The following is a 12,403-nucleotide window of genomic DNA, read 5'->3' on the forward strand; positions in this document are numbered from 1 at the left end:
CCTTTAACTGGAGTAAGCGGGTATAGAAAGCAAATGGACGAATCGCATAATACCAGACTCTTATTTTAAAAAGAAGGATTTAACAGAGACCAAATGAGAAGCTTCTCAAGAAAAGAAACCTGAAAAATCATAAAGCTACTGTTGTCCACCATTTATGAGCAGAGACAACCTTTTCTCACATGCTAAAGAATTATTTTCTGTAACCAAAGCTGCAGCTGCACCTCGTACCTGCCACAGATCCTGCGAACCAACAGGGAGTTGTCAACATCAAACTCGATTACAGAGTCGAGCTTCTCGTGCCTCTTATCCAACAAGCTGTCCAGCTGCAAGAGAAGTTCACAGACGTCTCAAACAGATATTTTATGCATTCCAGAATAAAACTATATCTGTTTAGTTTTTGCTCTCTCTCTCAGTGGGCAACAGAACATCATGAAAACATAAAAAAAACACTCCTGTTTCATTACTGTAATTTCCAGACTATAAGCCACTACTTTTCCCCCCACATGCTTTGAACACTGTGGCTTTTACAATGAAGCAGCTAATTTATGGATTTTTACAGGCTTTTTCCATAAGTCAAAATATGTCAAATGATGCTGTCAATTGATTTCCTGAAAGCTGCGCTCCTCATGTGGTAAAAATTCTCACACAGTGTAAATATAAGGTCTTACCCGTTCGTTTTAGTGAAGAAGGGTCTCTCTCCAGCACTTTGCGCCAGAGCTGCACAGTCAGATCAGTTAGCGGAGCGGCGCCTTCCCCCCCCCACCCTTCCCCAACGGTTCTCTGTCTTGGCGCAAGTCAAAAAAAGTCACAGGGCCTCATTAACGTCTCATTTACCACACACTCTATCCGATCCTGGCTGCATGCAATGAAATCTCAAGAAAAAGTTAAAATTACTCAGTTCTCCATCTGGAGCAGAGTCAATATTTATGTATAACACTTCAGGGAAACAAAGCATTTACGGTACATATTTAATTAAAAGTAAAAAAAAAAAATCTTTCTGTGTAAATATCTCGTGTTATAATGTGGAGACTCACAAACTGGACAAGTACAGCCTATTTATGTACAATTTCTTTTTTCTTTTTAAAATTGGTGGCTGCGGCTGATATTCAGTTGCACTCTATAGTCCAGAAATTACGGTTCAAATCAAATTTGAGTGTTTTTTTCACCCCACATTATATGAAACAATCATCAAGTTACAAACCTCAACAGGAAAAATGCTTCCAGATCTAATAATGCATTTAATATCTCAAGGCTATAGTCAGAGAATGGTCTGTACGTGCACAAGCACATATGTTGCTTCTTAATAATATGGACTAAGTGAGAAAAAGATGTATTCCTGTCGCATTTGACACTGAGCAACATCACAGAAAGTAATGCCATTTATACAGTTTTTCTTCTTGTTGCATGACAACACAGTATGCAGACCCGCTGACATACTGCCATCAAATCAGAGACCCAATGGTCCTCGGGGCCTGTGGAGGAATTCCTTCTTGTACCTCTATTTGTTAATCAGCATCACGCTACAGAAGATGCATAGTGTAGAGAAACACTGACGGGATTTCACAGACTTAATGTGTGTGAACAGATACAGAAACTCGGCATAACAAAAACTCAAGTCTGAATGTCAGATGTGTTCAGATGGCAACCTGGATGACTTCTGTACCCACCTCCATGTGTGAAAGGGGCAATACTGCACTTAGAAATTTAACTTACATTGATGCTCAACTTCAGCTACAACCCCTAGCAATAATTATGGAATCACCGGCCTCAGAGGATGTTCATTCAGTTGTTTAATTTTGTAGAAAAAAAGCAGATCACAGACATGACACAAAACTAAAGTCATTTCAAATGGCAACTTTCTGGCTTTAAGAAACACTATAAGAAATCAAGAAAAAAAATTGTGGCAGTCAGTAATGGTTACTTTTTTAGACCAAGCAGAGGGAAAAAAATATGGACTCACTCAATTCTGAGGAAAAGAAATTATAGAATCACCCTGTAAATTTTCATCCCCAAAACTAACACCTGCATCAAATCAGATCTGCTCGTTAGTCTGCATCTAAAAAGGAGTGATCACACCTTGGAGAACTGTTGCACCAAGTGGACTGACATGAATCATGGCTCCAACACGAGAGATGTCAATTGAAACAAAGGAGAGGATGATCAAACTCTTAAAAGAGGGTAAATCATCACGCAATGTTGTAAAAGATGTTGGTTGTTCACAGTCAGCTGTGTCTAAACTCTCAACCAAATACAAACAACATGGGAAGGTTGTTAAAGGCAAACATAATGATAGACCAAGGAAGGCATCAAAGCGTCAAGACAGAAAACTTAAAGCAATATGTCTCAAAAATCGAAAATGCACAACAAAACAAATGAGGAACGAATGGGAGCAAACTGGAGTCAATGTCTGTGACCAAACTGTAAGAAACCGCCTAAAGGAAATGGGATTTACATACAGAAAAGCTAAACAAAAGCCTTCATTAACACCTAAACAGAAAAACAAGGTTACAATGGGCTAAGGAAAAGCAATCGTGGACTGTGGATGACTGGATGAAAGTCATATTCAGTGATGAATCTCGAATCGGTATTGGGCAAGGTGATGATGCTGGAATGTTTGTTTGGTGCCGTTCCAATGAGATTTATAAAGATGACTGCCTGAAGAGAACATGTAAATTTCCACAGTCATTGATGATATGGGGCTGCATGTCAGGTAAAGGCACTGGTGAGATGGCTGTCAATACATCAATAACTGCACAAGTTTACGTTGATATTTTGGACACTTTTCTTATCCCATCAATTGAAAGGGTGTTTGGGGATGATGAAATAATTTCTCAAGATGATAATGCATCTTGCCATAGAGCGAAAACTGTGAAAACATTCCTTGCAAAAAGACACATAGGGTCAAATGTCATGGCCTGCAAACAGTCCGGATCTTAATCCAATTGAAAATCTTTGGTGGAAGTTGAAGAAAATGGTCCATGACAAGGCTCCAACCTGCAAAGCTGATCTGGCAACAGCAATCAGAGAAAGTTTGAGCCAGATTGATGAAGAGTACTGTTTGTCACTCATTAAGTCCATGCCTCAGAAACTGCAAGCTGTTATAAAAGCCAGAGGTGGTGCAACAAAATACTAGTGATGTGTTGGAGCGTTGTTTTGTTTTTCATGATTCTATAATTTTTTCCTCAGAATTGCATGATTCCATATTTTTTCCCTCCGCTTGGTCTAAAAAAGTAACCGTTAATGACTGCCACAATTTTTTTTCCTGATTTCCTATAGTGTTTCTTAAAGCCAGAAAGTTGCCATTTGAAACGACTTTAGTTTTGTGTCATGTCTGTGAGCTGCTTTTTCTCTACAAAATTAAACAACTGAGTGAACATCCTCCGCGGCCGGTGATCCCATAATTTTTGCCAGGGGTTGTATAACAATGTGCATTCAAGTCATTACTGCACTCTTTGCATCCTCACACTAGTTATGTTTCACATAAGCAGCAGGAAGCAAATGATTTAAACAAACCATCTCTGCCTGTTTCACAGTGCGGGGAAATCCATCCAACAGGAAGCCGTTCTTGCAGGAGGGTGTGTCCAAGTTTTTTTCTATTAGTTCTACGACCATCTCATCACTAACCTGAAAGCAAAAGAACACAAAATTATCTCATGTATGCAGTCACACTGCCCTATGCTATTTCCGACATGATAACAGTCCCAGTTAATCATGCAACCATAACTAGAGGTTACATATTTCCAGGCTGTAGCTTGGTCCTTACACACTCAATTTCTAAACATCAATAAAGCTTTATGCTGCATTTACACATAACGACAACAAGCCATGAATGACAACAAGCCATGAATGCCGTGAAGTATACATTCTTGGCCACTGATCACGAATGTGATGATTCGAGGCAGAGGTGTCAGGTCTCCTCAGAAACTGCTGCAACCTGTTACCACGTGTTACGATTAATGGCACGTGTTCGTGGCGAATTATCAGGAACCATTACGCACAGTCAAGAACAATGTTCCGCGATGTTATGCGCAATACCGCGCAACAGCGCAGCCGTGCTGCTGCTGCACTCAGATTTTGTCCACCATCTTTTATTATGGAAATAATGCTGAATTTATGTGGAAATAATTGTTGTACAAAAGCTTCAAATATCTGTCGCGAGATAGATGATGACTGGAGCGCAGTTTTAAGCAGAAACAAGGTGGTAATCGGCGGATTGCAGCTGACGCTTAGAAACGACGACGCTGACACTCCGAAATGACGCATGCGCAGTGCAGTAAAGGTAGGAAGGACTGATTTTTATGGGGGACCATTCGGTCAGCGACACCGGGGCTTAAACACACAGCCAAGATATCAAAGGAGTGGCTTCAGGACAAGTCTGTGAATGTCCTTGAGTGGCCCAGCCAGAGCCCAGACCTGAATACGACTGAACATCTCTGGAGAGATTTGAAAATGGTTGTGCACCGACGCTCCTCATCCAACCTGATGGAGCTTGAGAGGTGCTGCAAACGGGAATGGACAAAACTGCACAATGATAGGTGCACCAAGCTTGTGGCATCATATTCAAGAAGCCTTGAGGCTGTAATTGCTGCCAAAGGTGCATCAAGAAAGCATTGAGCAAAGGGTGTGAATACTTCTGTATGTGTGATTTCAAAACTACTGCAGGGAACTTGACAAAATTTTCACCACGCATCGAAGACTCCATTAAATTTTGGAGGTGAGCCGAATCCAGATTGGGGGATCTTGTTTTAATGTAATTTTTAACTATTGCATCAGTTTTAAATTACTTAGAAGACTTTTCATTGGCAGTAGTTCATGTCTTTAAGTGTATTCTTTACTAAAAGCAGAAAGGGTGTAATTATTGATTTTATAAGACGCAATTAGAATTTGATAAATTTAGAATGCAAACAACAAAATCAGAATTAAAGTCAGTTAATACAGACAGTCCATTTGTGGAAACTTAATACAGACAATATATACAAGATAGTAAATACATTTTAATGAAATCAAGACTTGAACCATATTTTGTTCTAGTCAAACACCAGTGTGATTTAAACCAAGAAAAACTGAGCAAAGTGCTCTCAGAATGCACCAAATTGCACCATTTATTTAAAATTTCCTGGGGAGCATGTCTCCAGACCCCCCTAGGCAACCTCACGCCCTTGGCACTCAGCCATCCACTCACAGAAAATGTTCAGTCAAAAAATTTTCAGTTGCTTGCACTTGCACCCATGGACCAGTGCCTGCCTCATCCACCTTAAGGACCCCTAGAACTGAGGGTCACATGATGTGATCTAAAATAGCGTTTGGGAATAATTGATTCACTGCCGTTGCTCAGCATGTTGTTAAAACCTCACATACAACCAGTAACGTTCCCAGTCGACCAGTCCGATCACTCAAATCACTTATAGTAACAATATTTCTTTCGCCCATGTGTAATAGCACTAGATATTCTTGTCCAATAATAACTTGTACATTCATGTACAACAACACGAACACACGTGCAATATTACAATACATTCTTTTTTGCACTTCTGATCCTCATTTTTGCACTTCCAATTCGATCCTGATATATGATTTTGGATATCTGCCAATACGATATTATTCCAATACCAGAGCTCTGCTTTAATATTATTATTCTCATTACTGTTGACTTGATATGAGGATATTTTTTATCACCAGTTAAACAGCTTCATGATGAAGTGATACAGAGAAGGATTTTCTTAAAAAGAAGACCTGAAAGTTCAGCTACGATTTGCCAGAAGGGACATCTAAGATGCAAACCTAAATTTGATGTTTTGGAGAAAGAATTAAATAAATTTAGGCCTATTTATTGTTGGGTCAGTGGCTGAAGTTTCATCTCTTGAACACTAGATGGGACACCCACTGTGAAAACATGAAGTGTTTTCGGGACAGTCAGAGAGAGCATTTCCTCATTTACAAAACTCGAAAACAAAAACAAATAAATAAATAAACATACTTAATTTACTCATATTTCAAGTTAGTCTGGGTAAATAGTCTCATCCTGGTTGATTTTGTCATTCTGCTCTGGTTAAAAAAATCCTTGCGTTATTTAATGTGGCGCTTTCCCAAATGTTTGATTCGGGTCACGACAGACCGTCTGCCTCTCATTTCAACGGCTTTGCAAATATTTAACGTTGCCGTCTTGGGTTTGCGGTGCTCAGGGGACATGTCAGCAACATAACTTCTCAGTGCTTGCGCCTGTTAGTCAGCTGCTAAGAAAGGACCCCCCCAAACGGAAGCATCTCACATACAGCACTCACTCATCTCAGTGAGAGACACGCCTCCATTCAGAAACACCCCCCCCCCCCCGCAGCAAACAGAGCAGCAAAGGCAGCACTTATGGTTCACAGACATTTAACAGTTTTCCTATATCGGAAAACCCCCAAGTTGTATCGAAAAATTCTGATCCGTCAATTACATTGGTATCGGAAAAAGACGCCAATAACAGGTCAGATTGGACTCAAGTCCAGTTTTAATACAACACATATGTTTTAGAATGTTGTGAACTTCGGGACTAGATAAATGGAATTGTGCATGACATTTATTTTTCAGTCTCAGATGTTTGGGATGAAGATGTGAAAATGCAAATCTTGATATCCAATCTAGTGTCTCCTCAGAGAGGTTTCCAATCGATTTTGCAAACAATACATTGTTCTGGCAAATACATTCCTGAAATCTGACACTGACCCCTCCGGAAAACAAAAAGGGAAAATTTTTTGCCATAAACAGAAAAGCACTTCCAGGAATTCCAAGAACACTCGCATCACTGTAAATCAGTGTTGTCCAAAGTATTCTAGAAAGGGCTAAGAAAGCGCAGGTTTTCTTTGCAGCCACTAACTCCAGCAGGTGATTTCACTGATTAACATCACTTTGAGCAGATGGGATGAGTTCAGTGAAATCACCTGCTGGAGTCAGTGGCTGCAAAGAAAACCTGCACCCTCTTCGCCCTGTCATGTAAAATTATTCATTTTTGCCTTACGGATAGACTGCCTAAATCTAAACTAACTATTAAAAATGCCTCCATGTAACCTTGCAGCTGGGAAAACACACCATCTCTGCCTGGTGTCTTCCATTTTTCCTCCCTAGCAGAAACTGTGATAACATTCATTGTTCAGCGAGAGTTTTCATGAGAAAAGCTGAAATCTATTCATGTAAATCCATGCCATAAAGAGAGAGTGCAGCTCAAACCACTGTCAAATTCCTTGTGTTCTTGTTGATACTTGGCAAATAAAGGCTATTCTGATATATTAATGGTAAATGTACTGCATTTATATAGGGTTTTTCCATCTGCATCAGAAGCTCAAAGTGCTTTACAAATAATACCTCACATTAGTTGTAAAGCTCACCCTCACATCGTGAGGGTGCTGCCATACAAGATCCTCACTACGCAACGGGAGAAACTCGGAGATTAAGGACCTTGCCCAAGGGGCCTTAGTGATTTTCCGTTCAGGCTGGGATTTGAACCGAGGATCCCCTGGTTTCAAGCCTAATGCTTTAACCACTAGACCATTACCTTCCCATGTCTGCTTGCTGTGCCCCCGCCCCACCCGGTGTACAAAAGAGCACCTTCAGAACTGCTCTGGGCACATACTTATTCAAAATCCTGCTGTATTGACTTTAACTTTGCGTCTGTCTTCGAGGCCTCAAATTAAAAGCCTGTAATTTTGACAACCTGTCAATTTCTTAACTATATTTCCCCAAACAGCTTGAGACAGTCAAAAGTCTTTTTTGTCTCCACAGACCTTTCTGGAATACTTTGGACACCACTGCTGTAAATCTCACCAGCTTTCCAGCATCCATGGTCTTCTTAAGCCTCTTGCCGAGATCAGAGCCTGAAGCCACCATAGCCCTCAGCATGTCTCCAGTTGCTAGGTGGCAAACGCAGTACTTCTCTGCCAACCGAGGAGCCTGCAGGGGAGCCGAAACAACATACATCACTGATTACTATCTATTGTCAATGTTACAAACTGCTGTGAGCTTGCACTTAGCAAAAAAAACAAAAAACTGTTTTAAGTGTGTTTAGCAGCTTGTGAATAGAAGAGAATAGAACAGAGCCTTTATTGTCATTGTACATATATACATACAACAAAATTTGTCCTCTGCATTTAACCCATCCTAATTACAGTCAGACACAATCCAACCACTAGGAGCAGTGGGCAGCCACAGTCCAGCGCCCAGGGACCAACTCCAGATGTAGAGACACTGCCTTGCAGAGAAAGGAGCAGACCGTAAATAAGCATGTGTTGTGTTTGAGTACTCCCACTCGCTCCCCTTGGAACACAAACTCGCGATCTCTGGTATGGGAGGAGGATGCTCTGACCAGTTGGCTAAAACCTAGGCTAGGGCCTGAGTGGCCAGATACTCCCTTGATTGTTGGAGGAGTGAGGCCTATTGACTACCATATACAGAGTGACTCCTGCTGGCCTGTCACATCCACCCCTCTGAACCTCACTCCCAACTGGGTCACAGCATCAATGTAGTGACTTGCTCTGCATTGTGCTTGACTTCTCCCACTCCCTCCCCTCAGGACGTGAACTCACGATCTCCAGGATGGGAGGCAGACACTCTGACCAGTCAGCAATGACCCGAGCACTGGCCTGAGTGGCCAGAGAATCCTGATTCCTTTGACTGTCGGAGTGAGGCCTATTGACTACCATATGCACAGCGTCACATGTGCATAGGAAAATACTGAAGGATTTCAAGTTTTTGGAGGCGTACAATTATTTTATCAGTGGTCACGTGAAGGGAATGCTGTTATCAGCCTGTTGCTGCAGACGTTGCTGTTTGTTTGTGTTCTTTCTGCTGTCTGGTCTTGTCTCTGTGGGCTGAGTGCAGCAGGAGGACATGCTCTCAAGTTGAGGAACTTTTTAAACATGGTCCAAAAAAGACACTCTTGCACAGTCCAGCTGTTTGCGCATCGTGCGTCAGGCTGCAGTTCACCTGTGTTACAGAGTCATTAAATGCAGCAGTTCTGTGTGTGCGTCCATGGCTGAAAAAAATGATGGGAGGAAAAACAATGAGCCAAAGGTTTCTCTGTGACAAAAAAAAAAAAAAAGCCACAAGGAGGTGGCTGCTTTAATTATATACATCCACACGGAGATTACATACACCTGTGTGGATCACATAACTTCCCAAAAATAAAATAAAAACCACAAGATCCACAAACACAAAATCAGCCCATCCATAAAAATCTGAGAGTAAATACCGATATGTGTGTGTGTGTGTGTGTATTCATACATTTTAACAACTTGAAAGCCACCAGACCAGCTTGAACCCAACCACGGGTTCCTGGGCAGTCGCCTCTGCATTTCTTCTCGCTGTTTTTATTTCTTCCATGGCTTACAGTCATTTTGACACCAGTGAGCCCAACTTTACACTTTGTGTTTGTCCATTTGTCTACAAAATCGCTCCTTTGCGCATGTTGAACTGTGTTTGATTTCAAAAGAATGAACAGAAAATCAGATCATTGTTAGTTTGCAGCCCTCATAATAACTTCAGTCACAGCTTATCACCTAAATGTGGGGCTACACAGAGGAAACCAAAAGAAAAAAAATACAGAGGGAGAGTGAATTTAATGTGATGAGTTCAAACACAGGGTGAACTCATATGATCCCATCTCTCCCATCTGTACTGGTAACAATTCTGAGCTAAACAACATCCGATCTTTGAGACTAAATGGTTGATAAGTGAAAATCCTTCAAACAGATTGTCATCCATCTGGATGTGATGGGATTTTTATGGACAGCACTAATCTGTCACTGTGTGATGGATCACCGAATGCACAGTCAGTGGCTGCAGAAGCGTTTTTTGCCTACCATGTGGGCCCCGCAGCACGATTCCATCTATTAGCCACGATTTGCATATGCTAACTGTGCATGCGCAAAAATGGCAACTTTGTTTTTAATTTAGAGAAATAACACAGAAAACACAGAAAGTAGAGGTGGGCGATATCGGTAATTTTGGTATTGATCCGATACCAAGTAAATACAGGCCCAGTTTCGCCGATATCAATACTGATACCGATACGTTTTCATATTTAAGCTTCATAGATCCAAAGGATCAAAAAGACCTAGAATAGAATTTCACCAAACATTGTACGTGACAACAAAATACTTTATTACAATCAACATTTTTGTTTAAAAAAATACCATTCAACACAACTTAAAACAAGACCTCCTGAGCTAGAGGGCTGACAAACCACAATACAAAGGTGCGCGGCTCTTACAGAGTAGACTTTGATGATTCTGCATGTGCAGCAGTCAGTGCATGCGGGAGAGAAAAAAGCTCGAGTGTCGATCTTTTTACACGAGGATCATTCAATATCAATACCAGCGTTGGTATCGATATTATCGATATCAGGATCGATCCGCCCACCTCTAACAGAAAGGGTAAACTCAATACAGAACAAACTCCGCGTTTTTCGCGGAGATAAGATCAGAATTTAGTCACATTAAACCCTATTTAGGTCGTCACACAGACAGCGTAAACTCGGTACAGAAAAAAAAAAAATCCTCGTTTTTCGCGCACGCGCAGAAATCGAATATACAAATCTGGTACGAGGGTAACCTCAGTACGTGACAGCAGCTAGCCACATTAGCTCGTACCTGAGTCCCCTTTCCGGCCCCGGGGGGTCCAAGCAGAACGGCTCGGACTCCCTCCTGGACGTCTTTCAGCGTCTCCTTCAGCTGAACACTCGGAGCCATGTTGAAGAAGGAAACTGCAGAAGGAAAACTTTGAGAAAGTTTCTACGCGTCGTCCTGTAGGGAGGCAGTCAAACGGAAAGGAAGCGCCATCGCCTCCTTTTTGACAACGTTTCTCCCCAGCCAAGAAATGCTCTCATTCGATTGGCCAAAAGACAGGTCACTCAACTTTTCTCTGCGTTTATTGGATAAAACCTGTGCAACTCATTATGCGTCCGTTCCTGAAATTCGCCGGAACCGTGAATTTCGAAACACACTTCAAACATACAGTCAGTCTGATATACAGTTTGTGTACAGTTTAATTTACACTCACTATATACAGTCTGTGTTCAAACTATATACAGTCTCATGTAGTTATATAATTAACATGTTCGATGTCGCTGACATTAATGAGCGAAGCTCTTCACTATCTGTATATATCATCAAACAATAATTTAAAATTGAATAATACACAACCTCAAAGTAATGATAGGCTACTTCACAACTGTTACGATTCTATTTTTTACGACGATATTGCAATAATGCAAAGAAAGACGTTTTAGCCTTTCACGCTCTATGCTATACTCTCCACGTTCCTGAGATTTAAATTATAGTTGAAACTTCGAAATAAAAGACAAATTATTGAAGAAATTCAATAGTTTATCACAGTGCTTAGGATTTTTTTTTATTTTTCTTTTTATCGTAGCGATGAAATGTAAATTAAAAAACTTAAATTGTAGCAGGCATATTTGTCTTTTGAATTAGAGATCAGTCCCACATACATTTTTTGGCATAATTGGAAATAATTGAGAATCACAGCTGCGAGTGTCACACAGCTTTTCTGGCCTTTCTTTGTGAAAAAAAAATACCAATTTAGGATTTTAGTACTGTGAAATTTATGTTTTTCAAATATTTTCTGCTTTAAAATACTAATAAACTAATCACAACGTGAGGAATACTCACAAATAGGGATGGGTATTGATAAAAATTTTATCAATCGATTCCGCTTATTGATCCGATTCCTTATGGATTCCTTTATCAATACCTCTTGTGAATGTTCTGTGTACTAAAAGTAGGCTTAAATAAATATGAAATTGGTCATTGGATCCTTGATCTCTGGACATAAATACAAATAAAATCTGTAGTTTTTGTCAAAAGCATTTCCTTTCAGACATTAATGGCATAAATGTCACTCCATACCTCTGAGCTGCCGGCTGTGCTGCACGTCAGCGTCAGTGTCATTCATAAAGAATGGAACTTCTCATTTTGGGAGGAAAAAAACGTTTTGATCGATTGCAGTTTATTGTTTGTATTAGGTTTGGAAAGAGGTGTCATTTGATTTCAAACAGCGATTCATAGTGATGGCAATTTCGAAGCCTCATGAACCAATGAGCCGCTGCAACACAACTGGCTGAAAATCGACACACTGCTTCGACGCGTTTGATACAGTTTGACATCTGGGTGACATCTGCTGGATTGCTTTGAGAATTACCTTGAGCGAGTGTCCTGACAAATGTTTGCATTAATTCATGACTGATGTGGTTTGTTCTTGAAAAATAATAATAATAAAAAATGTCATATGTATTATTGTGTCTTAGATGCACACAAAATGGTTATGAAAGCCTTTAGACTATATGTAGATTTGTGTTATCATTCCTCAAACTATATTTGGATAAAATGTGACGGGAAAAGTGAAAAAGGCA

The 12,403-nt window shown here is 40.5% G+C and overlaps 1 protein-coding gene across 3 annotated transcripts in view; it reads right to left on the reverse strand.

Moving 5' to 3' along the window:
- The window catches only part of ak2 (adenylate kinase 2), a 35,492-nt gene extending 24,650 nt beyond the window's left edge, over window positions 1-10,842 (reverse strand). For all 3 annotated transcript variants that reach the window (XR_004558061.1, XM_034160626.1, XM_034160625.1), the window contains exons 1-4: window positions 10,626-10,842; window positions 7,804-7,929; window positions 3,514-3,624; window positions 229-323 (exon numbers count right to left, since the gene is read on the reverse strand). Coding sequence is in view for 2 of the 3 variants with exons in the window: in XM_034160626.1 (XP_034016517.1) it covers window positions 229-323; window positions 3,514-3,624; window positions 7,804-7,929; window positions 10,626-10,724 (431 nt within the window). In the remaining variant the exon portion in view is untranslated. The remainder of the gene's footprint in view (window positions 1-228; window positions 324-3,513; window positions 3,625-7,803; window positions 7,930-10,625) is intronic.
- Between the last annotated feature and the right edge of the window lie 1,561 nt (window positions 10,843-12,403).

Source organism: Thalassophryne amazonica, chromosome 20, assembly GCF_902500255.1.
Source record: "Thalassophryne amazonica chromosome 20, fThaAma1.1, whole genome shotgun sequence".
In the NCBI taxonomy this organism is placed as follows: Eukaryota; Metazoa; Chordata; class Actinopteri; order Batrachoidiformes; family Batrachoididae; genus Thalassophryne; species Thalassophryne amazonica.